Source organism: Lissotriton helveticus, chromosome 7 (genome assembly GCF_964261635.1).
Source record: "Lissotriton helveticus chromosome 7, aLisHel1.1, whole genome shotgun sequence".
Lineage (NCBI taxonomy): Eukaryota > Metazoa > Chordata > Amphibia > Caudata > Salamandridae > Lissotriton > Lissotriton helveticus.
This window is the reverse complement of record NC_136068.1, coordinates 420,930,745-420,951,609: the sequence shown is the minus strand read 5'-3', so window position 1 is coordinate 420,951,609 and position 20,865 is coordinate 420,930,745. Positions and strand designations below refer to the sequence as shown.

Genomic DNA, 20,865 nt, shown 5'->3' with positions numbered 1-20,865 from the left:
TAGGTTCGAGGACGCAGAGTTCCAGTTTGTATCGAAGTAGCCAGTCAAGGCTTCTGCTATGTGTGATCGAAACGGGCCATCCTCGAGCAACTTAGGGTTTAGCCTCCAGGTAGGGACAGGCGAGGGCACTCTGCCCCAATGTAGGTCAAGCGCTAGTGGCCGGTGGTCCGAGAACGTTTTAGCAAGGTAATCTGACGTGTTGCATCTAGTCACGACTGAGGCAGAGCACACAAATCTATCTAGTCTGGTATGCAGGTTATGTACAGGGGAGTAGTATGAGTATTCTTTATATGTTGGGTGCAGTGTGCGCCAGATGTCCGCCAACCTCCAGCCCCGAAGCCACGTCCCAAACAATTCAGACAGTTTATGTATTCCCGCCGCCTGAAGGGGGGGGGTGCGATCTGTCAAGGGTCACATCCAGAACCATGTTCCAGTCACCTCCCAAGATCCAGGGGACGTCCACCCAGTCCGTCAATGCCCGGCCCACCGCAGCTAGAAACTTATCTTGGTCGAAATTCGGGGCATAGATGCTGCCCAGCACTACCACTTCCCCGTCCAGGGTGCCCCTCACCAATACATAGCGCCCTTGTTCGTCTGTTTGTCTCTCCAGTTCTACAAATGGAGTGCCGTGGCGCACCCATATCGTGGCCCCTCTGGAGAAAGCAGAGTGCGTGGTAGAGAATATAGTACCCCTCCATTTCCTCCGTAGCAGGAGTGCTTCGGAGTGTGTCATGTGTGACTCCTGCAGGAACACTATCTGTGCCTTTTGTCGTAACAGGAAAGCATGCACCCTGTGTCTCTTCTGCACCGCCCCCAGCCCTCTCACATTCCAGGTGACCAGCCTATACTTGCCTTGTGCTTCAGCCATAACCCTGTGTAGGTGTCGCAATGAGTGTCCCCATATGTCCTAGTGAGTGATTCGCCCGTGTCAACCAGGAGACAGTACCCTCCCTATCCCAAACCCCAACTGTGGAGGCGCAGCCTCTGAACTCTGCTGTGCCGAACCATAAACATTGTAACGTAATTAAACAGGTAACGTTGCATACGCTAGTGGGGGGTCGGCCAAGCGCTGGCCGCGTCCATAGTGCCATGTCCGGTCAAGGCGCCGGCTCAACGGCGCCGCCGGGAGAGTCCTTTCGGGATTGTTCGATAGATATCTCCACGTCTTGTGGGAGGGGGGAGAAAGGGGTAGGGGAGGGCGGGGGAAACAAAGCCAGCTCCACACTGGTACAGTCAGCAAACAGCGGCCAAGTGCCGTAGGATCTCAGGAGACGCAGGAGTCCCATCCCGCGGCCCCTGCAGCTGAGTTCTCTTCTCCACCCATGATTAGGTCCCTCAGAGGTCTCCCACAAAAAAGGGGGCCACATACATCTCCCAAGCATCCCCCCCACCCCCCCCCCCTCAGTTCACACACAAAAAAACAAAAGGATATCATGGTGTACTCAAGTTTCAGGTCTGGTCCATAGGAGGCATTACTCTTGGGCATTGTCCAGAAGTTCGTCCGCGGCTCTAGGTGTCACCGTCGGGAACAGGACTATACTGTTGTCCGAGTCCGAGTGGGCTGTGCTATCCTCAGTGTCTGTGTTAATTGTCCCTCGGTCGACTCTGAAGGAGCCCACCGCTGCCACTGCCTCCACCTGTCCCTGCTTCTGTTGATGGGCAGTCGGTTTACGCTGATTTGGGTGAATGCGTCGGTCTCCGCTCTCGTCCTCCTCCTGAGACTGGCTTTCCTTGGCCCTGCCGTCCGTGGAAGTCTGTGTCAGGTCCACTCTTTCCTCAATGTCCATCACCTCCATCCATTCTTCCACATCTGTGGGGCTTTCAAAAAAGTGGGTTTTCCTGTTGTGGATTACCTTCAAGCGCGCAGGGAACAGTAAAGCATAGCGTAACTTCGCCTTTTGGAGTTTCTATTTCACCTCATAATATGACGATCGTTGTTTTTGCACTTGAGTGGTGTAGTCCGGGTACAGTGATATTCTTTTATTCTCCCACGGAATGATCGATTTTATCCTGGCCTGATTAAGCAGCATGTCCCTATCTCGGTAATTTAGGATCCGAACTATGAGCGGTCGTGGCGTCTGTCCCGGTTTAGGCTGGCCAGTTGGGATCCTATGGGCCCTCTCTACACAAAAGAACGGGGGCAGACCTTCAGGGGCAACGTTATCTCGGAACCATTGTTCCATGAACTCAGCCGGGCGTGATCCCTCGCTTCTTTCCGGCAGACCAATAACGCGAATGTTGTTGCGTCGATTGCGCCCTTCTGCATCCTCCACGCGTTCCATCAGAGTTTTGACTTGATGCTGGATCAGCTGGATGGAGTCCGTGTGTTCCGCCACCGCCGGGGCAATTTCAGCCAGCGATAGACCTTGGTCCTTAACTTTGTCCGCTAGTTTCTCATGGTCCGCCTTAAGCAAAGAGAGGTTAGTGGTAAGGGTGCCCATCTGTGTCTCCATCACAGCTCTGGAGTCTCTGATCTCCTTAAGTATAAGGTCCAGCTTATCACCTTGCTGACTCTCTGAGAGGGTGGAAGTCAACGTCAGCGGCGCAGAGCCCCCAGGGGCCGCATCCTGGGTAGGGCCCATGACCGGTCCCTCCCCGCCCTCCGTGTTCTTCACGCCTCTACGCCCCATGGTAAATGCCAGGTGTTCAGGTGACGGCAGGAGCGCGTCCCAGGGCAGACACTAGCCGTCCGAGGCGTGTCTATTGTCTAAGCCCCTTCGTTGGTCTCTCTTAGCACTCACAGCTTGGGGTATCTGTTGAAGATTGCCGTGACCCCGTCGGGGGGGGGGAGCCTCCTCTGGCCCCGCCCAGCTTATAAGGGCGCCGAGGTCCTCCGCAGCGCCATCCCCCTCGAGGCGCTATTTCCGTCTCCCGGTCTGGCTTACCGCAGGGGCCAAGAGCGAAAGTAGGATCAAGTGGGTGCCACCCCACCTGAGTCTCTAGCACGGTATGGGTGATGTGTAGCTGGGGCCTTGCCGGTAATGGACTAGTGTAGGTGCCTCAGTGGTACTATCAGTCCCTTCCCAGGCCTCTCCTGCGTTCCGACCCCCAGTCCGCCTCGTGGGGTAGGCCCATACACTCTCAGCCCCTCCGCAACGCAGCCGGGCAGTCAGGGCGTCCCAGCCGGGCCCGGCCTCTGCCCCAGGGGCCTCTGTCCACCGCAGTCCGCCCTCTTCAGGCTGCGGGGTTACAGCGCTACCCTAGGTCCCGGCCCTCCGTCCAGCTCAGGGTCTCCAGGGGTCCCCCTTCTCTCCCCCGGATCTCTCACCGGCAATCCTCGCGGGCGGGACGCTTCATCCAGCGGTCGCCTCCGGCGGCGGGAGTACTCAGGCCACAGCGTTCGCGCTCCGGCGCTCCCGGCTGCAGCAGAGGTCTGCCTGCAGTCTCCGACCCTCCGCTCGACACTCGGGGTCACAGGATGTCGGCCGTTCTTTTCGGCCGTCGCGGGGTCGGTGTCTCTGCCCCAGGGGTCCACTTCCGGTCCCGGGATCTCCGGTGTGCCGACCCTTCTCGGCCCCCGCCCACCGGGCGTCGCCGCCACTCGAGGCCCCGGTCTGCAGCGCGGCACCAGGCCCCACTTTCAGCCACGGCGCATCTCCGGGGTCCCCGTCGCTAGAGCTTCAGGAGTTTCAGCGGGGCAGTCGGGGGTTAAAAGCTTCGGGATGCAGCCGTTTTGAGGTGTAAACGGTCCGACGGCGTGGGTTTCAGGAGCGATCCTCCCCCAGCGGCACCGGAGCACTAGCAAACTCCGTCCGCCATGCTGGCCTGCTAGCCACGCCCCCAGGTCACTTCATGATTAGCAAAATCTCTGATAAGATGTCTCTGGTTCTCAGTTGGGTGATAGCTATGGCCTGGGATGGGTATCTGCTTAGATAGATGGATCTTGAGCAACTGATAACCCTTTATAAGTAGATATCCTTTTTTAACCAGATGACTCATTGAGCAGAAATGTAATGACATTTTTGCAATAAAGTCTATTTTGGTTGGGTATTAGGAGAGGCCTTTCTTACTACATAATTGGATATCTGGTTAGATAACATATTTGTTGAGTCTATTCTCTTTTTGGAATGTTTAATGTCTTCTCAGACAACTCTGCTTGTCGAAGAGGTGGACCTTGCTAATAGATGGTGCTGGATTAGATGACAACAGTCACCTAGATCGTTCTTGCTTGATTGATACCTGCTTAGATCATCTCAATAGGGTATCCAACTTTATCAGTGAGTCATACAATTCCTGCAGATTGATAGTGATTGGTTGGATGACTCTGTTACTAAAATGGATGGCACTAGATCTTATTGCCTTCTAGCATCAAAGATAGGCCTTACTGCGGTTGAGGTTTAAGGATTTGTTTGATTAAATTATCAGTCAAAAAGAGGATTCGTGTTCAATGTATATTTAGCTGAATATCTTAGGTTTCATGTAGATGATTCTTATAGATGGTGGGGTACCGTTTCAAGGGCCTCATTAGTCAGACTGATGTTTTTGTTGCATAACTAGAGATGTGACAATAGAGGCTTCTTTACTCAGGTACATGTTTTTACTAATAAGTGGGATGGGATCTGATTGCATCACCAAACTGGCTCAACAGCCATGCAAAGCATACCTTGCACAGCAAATGTAATGCTCACGACCTTGCCCTTGATGTAACAGATGCAGTTTCAAATTTCTCAGGACAGTGGAGACAGATGATTGATGCACACACGCCACATGTATGCTCTTGGTCGAGGCTGGGGCAACATGTTGGCATCCTATTTAGAGGTACCCAAGAGAAGGGAAAAGAGTTTGCAAAGTTTCAACAAGATTGTAACTTCAACAGGCTTTGGAGTTGAGGGCTATGAGAAGGGCAACACTTGGCAAGGAAGAATGATAAGGGCATAGTATTTCGTCCTTTGAACTCATCACAAGAGCAGTGGGTTGATTGGTTATTTCTGCACTTCTGCGTGCTCTGACCCCTGCTTTCTGAGATATACTTGTTGGCAGCTGATGCTTGTAGGACAGCTGTGGCCTTTATTAAATGGTGACTGGTGCTGTCAACAGGCAGTAGTGTATTTTATCACTCTTAACACTTTAACAAGCCTGCTGAATGTTGCTAAATTACAAGAATCACAAGAATGATTGTCCCTTCTTTGAGAGTACAATACTCTTGTTCAGGGCTGGGTTTAATTCAAGCATATATATATTATTAATATATGATATATAACAGAATAACAGTGCAATATTGTAAATTGTTGAATGTAACCATTGAACTGTTCTGGTGGTATCATAAACAATGAGGCCGAAGAACTGGGTGGTTTGTACATATCACCAGAACCCTGAGATGGCAATGTTGGACCGTATATTATGTTACCTATTATGTATTTGTGTATATTTCAGGTGTATTTTGGGGTAGTTAGCTTGAAAAAACAGATTGTTTGAAAGTGCAACTAATAGTGAACACTGATTGGAATTAAAATGTTTAGTTTTTATTTACCTCTCAATAAATTGTGGTAATGGTGAGGGTCAATAAATCTATGAGATTTAGTGGCTGCAGTGTTTTCTACATAATTGTGGATTTAGTGCATGTGCCATATAAGTGTCCCATAATGTGCAGATGTAAAAATTGTTTGCTTATAGCTCAAATGGATGAAAATAATACTGGCAGAAAGTGTGCTACATACGTTACACTTGTTGCCGCATAATTTAAATAATCTTTGTGTCTAATTTGTTTCTACTAGCCTCTTAACCGTAGCATTGTTACATCTTATGAATTAATCCTATATTCCTTAGAACCTGAGTGCAATATATAGTACAAAAAACAATGATTTCTACAGATCTATTCTTGTAACATTTTGCAACTAGTCTGAGGCTGGGTAAGTCCTCTCAAAAACATAAATCATTAGAAACAATCTGTGCATAGCTTATCATTTCAAGCTCAAATTGGAGGATTTGGAAAGTTTGTGCAAATGTGTCGATTATCACCACAGTTAATAGAATATCCCTTTTCAGTGGAAAGTCTGACCTAACCCTCCGTGTACACACAGGCTACCACCAACCAGTGCGTATCATTACATAAGTCATTGTATGTCAAGGCACGTACTGTCCCTCATGGTGGTCCTGACAATCAATACTATGATTTTATATGTACCCTGAGCACTCAGCTTTTGCTATATTAACATTTGATCTGAGAGAAACTTAAAATGTTTAATATGTCCTCCAGGACTGGTCAAGAGCAATGCCTACTTATAGTCCATGGAGACACTGAGATAAGCCATTAATTAGATGGCTCCATTATTGTTAATATGGTCAATGATATTAGCTGTGTCTGAGGCTCCATTGAAATTGCAGGGGTGTGTCCACCAAGACTGACAAAGTGTAAGGCTGTACTCTGAGATTTGAAACCTTTAAAGAGTGAGACATAAGGACGTTATTCAATGAAGGCATGTGGAAGGAACATGGTGAGTGCAATGTTTTAATTACATCACCAAGGTTGTCTCAGAATGAAGTGTTTCTTTCTTTCCAAATACTTTAGGATGTAGTTACACACGGATCATGAGGCACCTTGTTTAGTAGGTGTCTAGGTCGGGGCTTGCATTTTCTCAGCACCTGAATCTGAACCATTGGCTTGTGTTTGATATTCCGTGACTCATATTGACGATGTGATTGCTCATATATTCTGTGTGTGTTTTTTGACAGGTGGAGCATGTTATGAAAATTCAGAACAGCTACCAATTACAGGGCAAGGCATCATTTCAGGTAACTGCTTGTTAGGTGGACCACGGCCTGCCAAAACACACCTAGTTAAGTGTATAGACTAAACAATATGTTGAGGAAACATGGTGGGCTATTGACAAAAGTAAAATTACCTGTGGGTAAAACTATACATGCAAGTTTACTCCTAATCCTTTGAATCACTTTAGTACTTTTGACTATTCACCATTTACAAGTGTAAAGGTACTCAAAATTGTACATCTACGTGTCTCCACCTCTTGAAACAGGAGGTAGAGTCATGCTCGTAGTGAATATTGAATTGTATTGTATTGTAATTGCATTTATATAGCGCTTACAACCCCTGACGAGGTGTTGAAGCGCTTTTTCGGCGGGTAGCACGCTACTCCGGGACCCATAGAGGATTATTGTAGAATTAGTATAGTGAAACATGCAAGTACATTTTATGTGGTGGAGAGGTTAGTCAATTATTTGGATATGAAATGATAGCAGAAGGATAGAGGAGGACAAAGGTTTGTATTTATTTATTTATCGCTTGTTGACGCACGCTATTCCGGAAGCCTATAAAGGATTAGTGGTGAATTAATATGGTAAAATATGAGGTAATTTCAGTGGTGGATATTAGTCTGTCACTTGGAGTGAGAAGGATAGCGGAGGGATAAAAGGGGAAGAAAGATTAGCATTCATATAGCACTTGTTACCCCTGATGGGTGTTGAAGCGCTTTTCTGGCGAGTAGCACGCCACTCCAGAACCTATAAAGGATTTGTGTTTAAAATTAGTATAGTATAAATATGAAGTCATTTGAGTAGTAGATATGTGATTCAGTTATTTGGGCAGTATATTAGTATAGTTGAATATGGAATTTGAGAAGTGAACATGTTAGTCTGTTAATTTTGATTGAAAAGGATAGTGGAGGGATAAAAGAGGGAAAGTTTATTTTTTATTTTTTTTAGGTCTTAGCAGTAGGAAGAGAAATGAGAAAAAGGGCAGCATTTCTGGCCCTAGTCCCCAACAGGCTCAAACAGGCAACTACCCTTGTCCTCTCCGCCCTTAGCCTCAATGCCCGGGCTGAGACGCACTAACCCTAGCCTGGTGTAGCCCTAGTAATCAGGTGACCCCTTCAGCCAATGGGAACCCTAGCCCTAAAACTATCCAATCACAACACTAGCCCTAACATCTAGAACCAATAGGAGACCAGGACCTTACTGTCAATCTTAGCCCTAGTCCAAGCACCCAATCAGTTCAAAAACCCTGATCTCTACGTCCAATAAAGGCCTTAGCTCTACCAGTAGTCCCAACCCAAGTCCAAGCAGCCAATGGTACGGGTAGCCCTAGTCCCTACTTCCAATAGAAATCCTAACCCTACCTTAGTCCCAACCCTACAATGATTGAATCACAGACCCAGAAACCAATCAGAACCCTCAAATACCCAACCAATGAGGACATTAACCCTAACCCAATAGAAACACCAGATACAACCACCAATCAGTGTACACATGTGCCAACAACTAGCAGACTATATAAGGTCCCAGCGACCTCAGACAAGGTTTGCTGGCCAGGGAGTTGGAATTCGTTTCTCCTGCTCAGAATCTCCTAGGAGACAGGAGGAGACAGACAGGCTCAATCCACACTTTGGACTTCTGCAGGAAAAGGCTTCACCAACTCGGAATCTAACAATACTGTTTGAATGAAACTTTACTCCCCCTGCTGGCCGAAAAAGGAAGTGTGCAGGCCCCAGTAAATACAGTGTAAACAGCTCACTGAAGCACCCTCTGATGTAGAATATCCCTGTTGCTGGGGGGGGGGAGCAGGGGGGCTGGCCTCACTGGCTTGTGAACACAAAATGGTGGCTGGGGGTGCACTGTTTTAACACACAGGTCTTAGCACAGAGCAAAGGAGAAATTTGGAGGGAAAACAGATTTGTCACCAAGGAATGAGAGGGACAAACTACAGAGGTTGGACTGCAAATCCCACAATTTCAACACATTAAATGCAAGCAATCATGAGCAGGGAAAACCACAAGTTTAAAACACAAAACAGGTGATAAAATATGCAATCTCAGGCAGGTAAAACTGCAATTTTAAACTGTAACAACCACATGCAAAGACAGTAATCACAGAAAGGGAAAATCATTTTTAAACAACTTTTGTTTTGGGAAGAGACAGCACTAGTCTGTCTCCTTACCACTTCCCAGACTCTGCTCGCTGCAATCTGGGGCACAGGTAGGCTACAATTCACAAGATGGAGGAGTATGATTTGGGGTGCACCCAGCAAGGCCTTAAGGGGCCTGGGCAGGTGTGAGAGGAGGGCTCAGACTTGCCTGGTAGCTGAATAGCCAATGGTCTGCTGGACTGGGGGTAGGGACTGGGGAGCTGCTTCTCCTGTTCAGAATCTCCTAGACAGACAGGCTCAATCCACACTTTGGACTTCTGCAGGAAAAAGCTTCACTAACTCGAAATCTAACAATACTGTTTGAATAAAACTTTACTCCCCCTGCTGGACAAAAAACGAAGTGCACAGGCCCCAGTAAATACAGTTTAAACAGCTCACAGAAGCACCCTCTGATGTAGAATATCCCTGTTGCTGGGGGGGGGGGGGGGGGGGCAGGGGGCCTGGCCTCACTGGCTTGTGAACACAAAATGGTGGCTGGGGGTGCACTGTTTTAACACACTGGTCTTAGCAAAGAGCAAAGGAGAAATTTGGAGGGAAACAGATTTGTCACCAAGGAATGAGAGGAACAAACTACAGAGGTTGGACTGCAAATCACACAATTAAACACATTAAATGCAAGCAATCTTGGGCAGGGAAAACCACAAGTTTAAAACACAATACAAGTGATAAAATATGCAATCACAGGCAGGTCAAAACTGCAATTTTAAATTGTAACAACCACATGCGAAGACTGTAATCAAGTTAAATTACATTAAATGTATTTTCTTAACGATAAAAAAATCCTAAAGTAAATTAGTTATATGGATTTATTAAAGTATTAAAAGTCACCAAAAGTTATGTTACAGTGAAACCTAATTTCTGTAAATATTTTTGTTGTGAATATCACTGCCTCCCTAACTGCCCCCCTTTAAACTACATTCACATTTCTCAGCAGGTCAACAGCCACATCTCATAATAATATAGTGGCTAGCATTTTCCTAGTGAAGGCATCTTGGCTGTGGGTTTCTCGTGAAAAGAAATTTAAGGGCAAACTGAATGTAAATAGCAAGTAGTTACGTGTCCAAATGTGCTTATTTACTAGGAAAGGAAAATGATATTTGAGGGTAAAAGCTGTGTTGTTTAAACTACTGCATTTCCAAGACTATATTTAAAGTTGATGATGATTGTACACAGTTGGGATCACTTTTGCTCTAGGTGGCAGATGGGAAATAGGTTGTCATATGGGTTGTTAATTAATGACTCATATAGAGTTGTTATGTGGGCTGTTAATTGATGACTGTAAGAGCTGTCTAACTTAGGGTTAGTTCTGCTGTATTTAATCTAACACTTTGAGAACTGTGTCCCGGTTTATTTTCTCATCCTTCCTCTTTCCACTGAGATTATCAGTAATAGGGAAAGGATGTGGCATTACGGCAACTGCTGCTGATTTTTAAATCGGGGAACCAGGTTTGAGGTTGGAGTCTAGGTGTCTAAAAAAAATAGAAATCCTGTGTAATGTAACTTGGGCTCAAGTAAAGTAGGGTGACCATCCGTTTGTAAATTAGACCCAATGTCAGTTGTCGGTGATTCATGTTTCAACGGACGGCATTTATCAATAATTTTAGCGTTTGTGCTAAAAGACGAAGGTTAAGAGAGAGGGCCTCCTCTGCTGTGATCCTGAGGAGAGGGCAGAGAAATAAACTTGAAATAAGCCTTCTTGTCAGGGTCTCTGCTCTGCTCCCTGAAACAAATGTAAATGTGTGCAGCTCACTAATCTGCAAATGTAAAGCTTGCTTGGAGGCCAGCATTGGCGTTAACTGATGGAATCCCTTGAAGCTTCCTGAAGACAAATTTTTCTTTGTGAAAGGGTGTTACCAGCTCATCTGTAGCATGCCCTTCTAAAAGACAGTTATAAAAACTATTTTTTTTTGTGTAAATCTTTTTATTATTTTAAAACAGAAAATAAACAGACATATCCGGTGCCATACATACATCCATTACTATAAAAACTATTTGCATCAGGTACAATCTGCACCTTAATAAAATCTATACTATAATCTGGGAGGACCTGAAGAACATAGTTGACTGCAATGGGGTTGCTGTGCTACTTCTCTTGGACCTCTCAGCTGTCTTTGACACTGTTGACCATCACACTCTGATACAAAGACTCTACGAAGCCAGCTTAGAGGGGACTGCTCTAGAATGGATCGCATCCTACCTTCGCAACAAAACTAATGTCATGCATACCCCACCTTTCTCGTCCAAACTGTACTTCACGAAAGCAGGGGTCCCTCAAGGCTCTATTAGCTCGCCCATGCTTTTCACTATCTACATGAAGTCATTACCGGCACTGATCAATCAATTTCAGCTTATGTGCTATAACTATGCAGATGACAAGCAAATACTCCTTCAACTGCAATGCGGCAAAAAGATTGGAAACTCAGCAATTTCTCATTGTCTAAGAGCTGTGGATCGATGGATGATGTGGAGTGTTAGACTTGGCATCTTTTGACATGTTTCCCCTGACTTTTTGCTTTGTGACCTCCTGGTTTTGACTCTGTTTTTGCTGGTTTAGTGTCTCTGCGCACTTTCTCACTGCTGTTCAGTGTTAAAGTGCAAGTGCCCCTGTTGTAAATTGTTGTTATGGATTGGTGTTTCCATGATTGGCTAATCTGATTTACTAGTCAGTCCCTGGTACAGTGTACTGTGTGTGCCCAGGGCCCGTAAATAAAATTATGCTAGTGGGCTTGCAGTACTGATAGTGCCACCCACACAAGCAGCCTGTAAATGTAACTCTGGCCTGACATTGCAGAAACGGTGTGCAGTCTAGTACTGCCATGTCAACTTGGCAAGTGTACCCAATTACCAGGCCCTAACCTTCCCTTTTCTTACATATCAGTCACCCCTAAGGTAGACCCAAAATACCCCTGTGGGCAAGGTGCAATGTATGTGAAAGGTAGGACATGCCTGGTATGTGTGGCATGTCCTGATAGTGAATTACTGCCAATTTCGTGTTTCACTACAGCAAGGCTACCTGTTCCCGTAGGACAGAATGGGGAGTTTGTTTATAACATTTTATAAATATAACTACCCCTGGAAACAAGGTAAAAAAAATATAGTTTAATATGCCTGAACTCTGAACCTAGAGATGCATCTGTTACTAAAGGTGACTTTAGCCTTCTGTGTTTGAAAATACCACTTTTAGAAAGTAGTTATGTTCTTGCTTAGCCCTCTAGTGTAATTGCAATTGTACTTGAACTTATATAGCGCTCACTACCCCTGACGAGGCGTCGAAGCGCTTTTTCGGCGAGTTGCATGCTACTCCGGGACCCATAGAGAATTTGTGTTGAATTAGTATAGTGAAACATGCAAGTACATTTTAAGTGGTGGATAGGTTAGGCAGTTATTTGTATTTGGAATGATAGCAGAAGGATAGAGGAGGAAAAAGGTTTGTATTTATATAGCGCTTGTTACCCCTGATGGGGTGTTGACGCACGCTTTTCAGGAAGCCCATAAAGGATTAGTGGTGAATTAATATGGTGAAATATGAAGTAATTAAGTGGTGGATATTAGTCAGTTATTTGGAGTGAGAAGGATAGAGGAGGAATAAAAGGGGAAAAAAGGTTTGCATTAATATATCACTTGTTACCCCTGATGGGTGTTGAAGCGCTTTTCTGGCAAGTAGCGCGCCACTCCGGAACCCATAAAGGATAAGTGTTGAAAATTAGTATAGCAAAATATGAAGTATTTTGAGTAGTGGATATGTTATTCAGTTATTTGGGTAGAGAAGGGTAGGTGGCGGGATAGAAGAGGGAAAGAGGTTTGTATTTATATAGCGCTAGCTACCCCTGATGGGGTTTTGCAGCACAAGTAGCACGCTACTCTGGAACCCATCAGGATTAGTTTTGAATTAGTATGGTGAAACATGAAAGCAATTTTAGTGGTGGATATGTTAGTCAGTTATTTGGATTGAGAAGGGTTAGAAAGGGGTAGAAAAGAGAGAAGAGTTTAGAAAGGTCTGTTTTAGGGGATCGGTATAGAAAAGAGGTGTCAGATGATGCAAGGAGGGGTAGAGTAGGAGAGAGTCTAGAAAGGGTTATTTTGGGGATCATAGTAGTGGTATGCGGTTTGGGATAAATGAGAGAGTGGAGGAAGAGGATATATTGATAGATGTATAGGGCGAGAAATACGGTAGTGCATTAGAAATGGTAAATTAGTAGAAAATGATAAATATATAGATCCATAAGTACATTGAAAGTATATAGATGCATACTGGAGGTAAGTATATTGAACAGCATTTCTGGCCCTGGTCAGTCTCGAACAGGCTCAAACAGGCAACTGCCCTTGTCCTCTCTGCCCTTAACAGGCTCAAACAGGCAACTGCCTTTGTCCTCTCTGCCCGTAACAGGCTCAAACAGGCAACTGCCCTTGTCCACTCTGCCCTTAACCTCGATGCCTGGGCTGAGAAGCTCTAACCCTGTCCTTTTATAGCCCTAGTAATCAGGTGACCCCTTCAGCATGGGAACCCTAGCCCTAACACTATCCAATCACAACACTAGCCCTCAAATCTTGAATCAATAGGAGACCAGGACCTTACAGCCAATCTTAGCCCTAGTCCAAGCACCCAATCAGTTAAAAAAAAACTTGATCTCTACATCCAATAGCGGCCCTAGCCCTACCATTAGTCCCAACCCAAGTCCAAACAACCACCAATGGCACAGGAAGCCCTAGTCCCTTCTTCCAATAGAAAGTCTAACCCTACTCTTAGTCCCACAACTAGTCCAGCAACCAATCACACCTGAAGCCATAATTGCTACTTCCAATTAAAGGTCTAACCCTAGCCCTAGGCCCACCCTAGTCCCAACAACTAACAACACAGGAAGCCCTAGTCCCTACTTCCAATAGGAATCATAACCCCAGCCCTACTCCCAACCCTACATTGATTGAATCACAGACCCAGAAACCAACCAGAACACTCAAATACCTAACCTATGAGGACACTAACCCAATCAGTTAGAAACATCAGATACAACCACCAATCAGTGTATACATGTACCAACCACTAGCAAACTATATAAGGTCCCAGCAACCTCAGACAAGGTTTGCTGGCCAGGGATTTGGTAGCTGCTTCTCCTGTTCAGAATCTCCTATGAGACAGACAGGCTCAATCCACACTCTGGACTTCTGCAGGTAAAGGCAATTGTTTTTTTTAACAACTTTTGTTTTGGGGAAGAGACAGCACTAGTCTGCCTCCTTACCAGTTCCTGGACTCTGCTCACTGCAATCTGGGTTTGTGGATTGACTGCCTTGCTTTAGGATGACAGGGGCGGGGGAGGAGTATTGGCTCCAGAGAGTCTAGATGGGTCAGGGATGGGCTAAATAGACCTGTGCTGTATTTAGAGTAGGAGGAGGAGATTTCCTTTTACCTGAATGGGCCGGATCTGCTTCTAAAAATGATGTCTCCTGCCAGGAAGCTGCACCATAGACGACAGGACTGGTTCTGGCCGGGCACAGACACTCTCTGCCCCAGAGAACAAAGGATTTGGGGCAATAAAAAGTGGGACCCAAACTCCTAAACTTTAAAACTCTTTTGGAACCAAGAAGATTGCCAAGAAGAAGAGCTGGAGAAGATGTGAGGAGGGACTACCACTTTGCTGTGTGCTTTGCTGTGTTGACCTGAAGTGGCTGCTTCTGTCTTGGGCAGTGAAAGGACTGGACTGAACTTTCTGCAATTTATATTTGTGAGTTTCTCCAAGGGCTTGATGTAGCCCTATTCAAGAAGTCTCAGGAACAGCAAACACTTCAAGTTCTTTTGCCATCAGCACTGGGGACTGTGTGTTTTGTGCTGCAACAGAAAAAAAGCAACCTGAAGCTGTCTATGATGCCGCTGCCAACTCTCTTTCCTGAAGGCATCACAGAGGGTACTCCTGCAACACCACACCACAACCCTGGTCTTACCGACGCCGCCACCTGACACTGCCACCGAGCACCAGCCACCAAGCCACTGCTTGCACCATGACCTGTGGGCACCACACTCTGTACCGCCTCGCTTCACACCATTGCCCCGGCATCCCTGACAATGCCGCTCCACGCCAAGATCGATGCCGCTGCTTCGTCCATGGTTCGAGGACACCGCTTGTAAGTTCCATGATGCACCATCCTCATCCTGCACCACAGCCTTGGCCTACCGATGCCAGTACGATTGACTCCAGTTTGACGACAGCGCTTCAGCAATGACAACGCTGCAGCTTACACCGTGACCTACCAGCACCGCAACAAGCACTGCATCACTTCGCACTGCAGCCCTGGGCGCACCGATACTCCTGGACGACCGTCACATTGCACAAGAACCTCCTGAGGCGGAAAGCCGGGAGTCGCGCTAGCAGAAATTAACTTTTAAAATTGTGAAATACTGTGTTTTTAACTTCTTGAATCGATCCCCTTGCACTCACCCGAGCAGTCCCCTGGCAGCAGATTGAGCACTGTCACGGGCAGAACTCGCCTTCCCTGCCGCCATTACCTGCATCGAGGAGCCACGAGACACGCCCTCCTCTGTTGGCCACGCCCCCCCTCGGCAAGTAAACAGTGCGCGCTGAGTTCAAGCGCTGCATTGCACAAGAACCTCCTGAGGCGGAAAGCCGGGAGTCGCGCTAGCAGAAATTAACTTTTAAACTGTGAAATACTGTGTTTTTAACTTCTTGAATCGATCCCCTTGCACTCACCCGAGCAGTCCCCTGGCAGCAGATTGAGCGCTGTCACGGGCAGAACTCGCCTTCCCTGCCGCCATTACCTGCATCGAGGAGCCACGAGACACGCCCTCCTCTGTTGGCCACGCCCCCCCTCGGGAAGTATAAACAGTGCGCGCTGAGTTCAAGCGCTGCATTGCACAAGAACCTCCTGAGGCGGAAAGCCGGGAGTCGCGCTAGCAGAAATTAACTTTTAAATTGTGAAATACTGTGTTTTTAACTTCTTGAATCGATCCCCTTGCACTCACCCGAGCAGTCCCCTGGCAGCAGATTGAGCGCTGTCACGGGCAGAACTCGCCTTCCCTGCCGCCATTACCTGCATCGAGGAGCCACGAGACACGCCCTCCTCTGTTGGCCACGCCCCCCCTCGGCAAGTATAAACAGTGCGCGCTGAGTTCAAGCGCTGCATTGCACAAGAACCTCCTGAGGCGGAAAGCCGGGAGTCGCGCTAGCAGAAATTAACTTTTAAATTGTGAAATACTGTGTTTTTAACTTCTTGAATCGATCCCCTTGCACTCACCCGAGCAGTCCCCTGGCAGCAGATTGAGCGCTGTCACGGGCAGAACTCGCCTTCCCTGCCGCCATTACCTGCATCGAGGAGCCACGAGACACGCCCTCCTCTGTTGGCCACGCCCCCACTCGGCAAGTATAAACAGTGCGCGCTGAGTTCAAGCGCTGCATTGCACAAGAACCTCCTGAGGCGGAAAGCCGGGAGTCGCGCTAGCAGAAATTAACTTTTAAATTGTGAAATACTGTGTTTTTAACTTCTTGAATCGATCCCCTTGCACTCACCCGAGCAGTCCCCTGGCAGCAGATTGAGCGCTGTCACGGGCAGAACTCGCCTTCCCTGCCGCCATTACCTGCATCGAGGAGCCACGAGACACGCCCTCCTCTGTTGGCCACGCCCCCCCTTCAACGCCAAGAACAACTACTATAAAACATGTGTCTCTGCAGGAAGCGCAGGGGACGAGCGCAGCGGGCGCGCTTAAGGCAAGCTCGTCTGCGCTCGTCCGCGCTAGGCAGAGCGCTGAGCCTGACCCTATAGGTAATACCACCTACCCCACGCGCAGATATGTTAGGGATACATTAATATACCTTAACAAAGAGATACAAGACCCCTGTCTACACTCTGTATCCGGAGAGCATCCCCACAACCGATGCTCTCACTGCCCGTGTAAATTTACACCCACCGGGCTTGAAAACCCATCCCCCACTCCAATGCACATGGCTCTAATCAATTGCAGATCCCTTCCCAAGCACTCAATTGAAATCTACCAACTGCTGGAAAACCATAAGCTTGACGCTCTCTTTCTAACGGAAACCTGGCTAGGCCCCGACTCTGACCCCGACATCATAAATTCCCTACCTCCGGGCTTCCTAATCCACCACATGGACCGCCCCAAGGGAAAAGGTGGGGGTATCGCTATAATTTATAAAGACCACCTTTCCTGCTGACTGCAAGGCAGTCCCCTCTTAGACTGTGAAAACATCTTGTTCTCAATTCAAGTCTCCCCATGTAAAACTGTGTCAGGCTCCTTATCTATCGCCCCCCAGGACCCCTAGGCCAATTCTGTGAATCTCTTATGGAGCACACATACATATTGACCGCTACGCACTCCACCTGTATGATCCTAGGTGACCTAAACATCCATTTTGATAAAAAGGAAGCCAAACCAGCCGCTGACCTAATAGCAGACTTTGAAACTCTCCAATTAAACTTACTAGGACGTCTACCTACCCATTCACTGGGACATTTGCTGGACCCGATATTCTCCAACGTTGATGATCTTACGGCCCTGGACCCTATTCCGGTACCTTGGACCGACCATTTCCTTGTCCCATTAAATTGGCAGCTAACTCCCACTCCACGCCCTCCTACCCCACTCAACAAGCCAACGCGCCCCTGGTCCAAACTCGATCTAGAGAAATGGAAATCTCATCTAGAGAGCTCCCCTCCTGAACTTGATGCTAACCCCATTCATGCGGACGCAGAATTTTCGACCTGGATAGGAGACACACTGGACAAAACTCTCCCACAAAAACTCTCCATCAAACCACGGGGTAAAGCTACCTCCCCTTGGTTTACTTGTGAAATACAGCTCCTAAAGAAAGCCTGTAAGAGATCAGAGAGAGACTGGAGAAAAAACTTCGACCCCACAAAAAAAACTGAATACAAAAAAAACCTTCTTAACTACAAAAAAGCGCTCAAAACCGCCCAAGTTAATTACTTCGAGGAAAAAATAAGATCATCCACCAACTCATCTCAGGAAACGTTTCAAATAGCCAAGAAACTTCTCAAAGTGCCGGAGCCCCCCCCGATAGAGCCGTCAGCTATCCGCTGCAATGAACTTGCAGAATTCTTTAATCTGAAGATTATTAACATCATCAATTCCCTCCCTCCGCTAACTTTGGACGCCTCTCCTGATGTTGACCAGCCCTTTCACACTCACCCTACAGTAACATGCCAATTGTCACATTTCACTCCCCTAACTACTGACACTATCCTCCCTATACTCAACTCCATTAAAAGCGGCAGTCCCTCCGACCCCGCACCACTCAACATCCTTAAACTAGTCGCGCCTACCATTCTTCCCTATCTAACCAAACTAATCAACTGCTCACTCACCCTGGGCATCGTTCCCCCTAACTGGAAAAAAGCAATGGTGAAGGCACTGATCAAAAAACCTCATCTAGACCCACAAGAATTAGGCAACTACAGGCCGATCTCCCTGCTCCCAGGCATCAGCAAAATAGCTGAGAAGCATGTCAATCACAGCTTATCTCACTACCTTGAAACTAATAGACTGCTGGAACCCTCCCAGACGGGATTTAGACCAGGCCAGAGCACAGAAACTGCAATATTGGCGGTAGTCGAAGAGGCAAGGAAAATCATGGACTCAGGAGGATCAGTGGCAGTGATCCTCCTGGACCTTAGCGCTGCCTTCGACACCGTCAACCATTCAATACTGGCCCATAGGCTCAGCGATCTTGGAATTGCAGGAACGGCCCTGGCCTGGCTTAGGTCCTTTCTCGAGAATAGATCCTTCCAGGTGGCAGATGGCAACTTCACGTCCAGGCCCACGGCCATCAGCTGCGGGGTCCCTCAGGGCTCGTCCCTGAGCCCGACCCTTTTTAATGTCTATATGTCCCCCCTTGAGAAAGTCGTCACCCCTTTTGGGATTAAGCTCCTAACCTACGCTGACGACACTCAATTGGTGGTATCCCTAAGTCAACAAGACCACTCCCTTCCTAACCTCCAAACTTGTCTAATCGAAATATCGAAGTGGATGAATCTTTCCCATCTCAGGTTGAACAACGACAAGACAGAGATAATGATCCTCGGCAATAAATCTCTCTACCACTCCAAATCCCTATGGCCACCCTGCATGGGTACTCCCCCCGTTCCGAAACAAGAAATTAAGAGCCTGGGTATATGGCTAGACAAAGGCCTTAACTTCTTCACTCAGGCAAGGAAAACGGCTGGAACGTGCCACGGCCTCCTACGGTCAGAGAGGAAAATCCTACCTCTACTACCGGAACAATCCCGTAAACTCCTAATTCATGGCCTTGTGCTTTCCCGCCTGGACTACGGGAACGCCCTATATCTGGGAGCTCCCAAAAAAGCACTGTCAAAGCTCCAGACAGTACAAAATGCCGCAGCCCGCATCCTCACAGGAACCCATCGGCGCTGTTCAGCCAAACCCGCTCTGAACACCTTACATTGGCTCCCTGTCCAGGAGAGAATACAATTCAAAGCTCTCTGCACTACATACAAAATCCTACACGGTAAGGCCCCACCAAAACTGCAAAACCTCATCACACCTCACTCCACTAAAAGAACGCTTCGATCCTCTAACTGCAATCTAGCTTCTGTACCTAGAATTAGGAAAGCCCGCTCTGGTGGTCGATCGTTCTCACATAATGCTTCCAAATTATGGAACACTCTACCCCCAAACATCAGAGCCCAACCCAATCTCCTCTCATTCCGCAGAGCACTTAAAACTTGGCTATTCCCGTGAGGTCCAACACAGCCGGTTCTTGTCATTTAGCGCTGGGACGCTTACGGGCAGCCATGCACTCTACAAATCAGTAAAATAAAAAATAAATAAATAAACTGAGCCGCTGCCTGCACCACGACTTGAAGGCACCGCACACTGCACCTCTGTACTTCGCACGGCAGCACCCAACACCTGCCGACGCCAGCGCTCCTGACTAGAACCATGAGGAGTTCGATCTGTATCGCCTGTGCCTCCAAGGGCCCGAAGACTCCTGCATTAACGTCTGTAATTGATGCCTGGGGATACTATGCTTTTGGAGCCCCACGAGAGGTCGCTGCATTTCTAAAGGTACGGTTTTGCTGGCCTTGCCAACACTGTAGCTGGGCCGCGACGCAGCAGTCAGCCAGCACTGTTTGTATTTGTTGTTCACAACACCATGATAGCCCCAGATGGAGCTATCGACTTCAAGGAACTTTATTTCAAGTCTATTTTGATTACTGGAGATTTCTAAGTACTGTATTGGTGAATTTTTTATCGTTTTTGGTCTTGTCTTAAGTATACAATTGGTGTGCACTACTACCATAGGAGGGGGGTGGGCGCACACTACCTCACACCCCAGCACTCAGTTTTCCCCGATGCCTCATAATATATGCAGTGCATGATAACACTTTCTTCGGTGTCAGGCTTTAGTTTTTCAACCTTGTCAGTGCAGCCAGTCCTCTGTATCTCTAGACACGTGTTTCAGGATAATTTTCCTTCTTCAGTAGAGAGCAACACTTTTTTGGGGGTGCTGGAGATGCTGCCCAAAGTCTTCTCAGGTCTCGGTACCACTCGCTAGGCGCTGGTGTATCCACCAGAGCTCGTCAGCTCTTTAGCTCAAGGGAGCCTTTTCAAATAGGAGGGGGGTGGGCGCACACTGCCTCACACTACAGCACTCAGTTTACCCCGATGCATCATAATAAATGCAGTGCATGATAACACTTTCTTCGGTGTCAGGCTTTAGTTTTTCACCCTTGTTGGTGCAGCCAGTGATGTGTATCTCTAGACACCTGTTTCAGGATAATTGTCCTTCTTCAGTAGAGAGCAACACTTTTTTGTGGGTGCTGGAGATGCTTCTCAAAGTCTTCCCAGGTCTCGGTACCACTCGCTAGGCACGGGTGCATCAACCAGAGCTCGTCAGCTCATTAGCTCAAGGGAGCCTTTTCAAATAGGAGGGGGGTGGGCGCACACTGCCTCACACTCCAGCACGTAGTTTGCCACGATG

At 47.5% G+C, this 20,865-nt stretch overlaps 1 protein-coding gene across 6 annotated transcripts in view; it reads left to right on the top strand.

The window, feature by feature from the left end:
- Positions 1 to 20,865, top strand: part of LOC144766801 (uncharacterized) — a 1,464,990-nt gene that overhangs the window by 1,083,562 nt on the left and 360,563 nt on the right. For all 6 annotated transcript variants that reach the window (XM_078650533.1, XM_078650530.1, XM_078650529.1 and 3 more), the window contains one exon: positions 6,673 to 6,732. In XM_078650533.1, the coding sequence (XP_078506659.1) occupies positions 6,673 to 6,732 (60 nt within the window). The remainder of the gene's footprint in view (positions 1 to 6,672; positions 6,733 to 20,865) is intronic.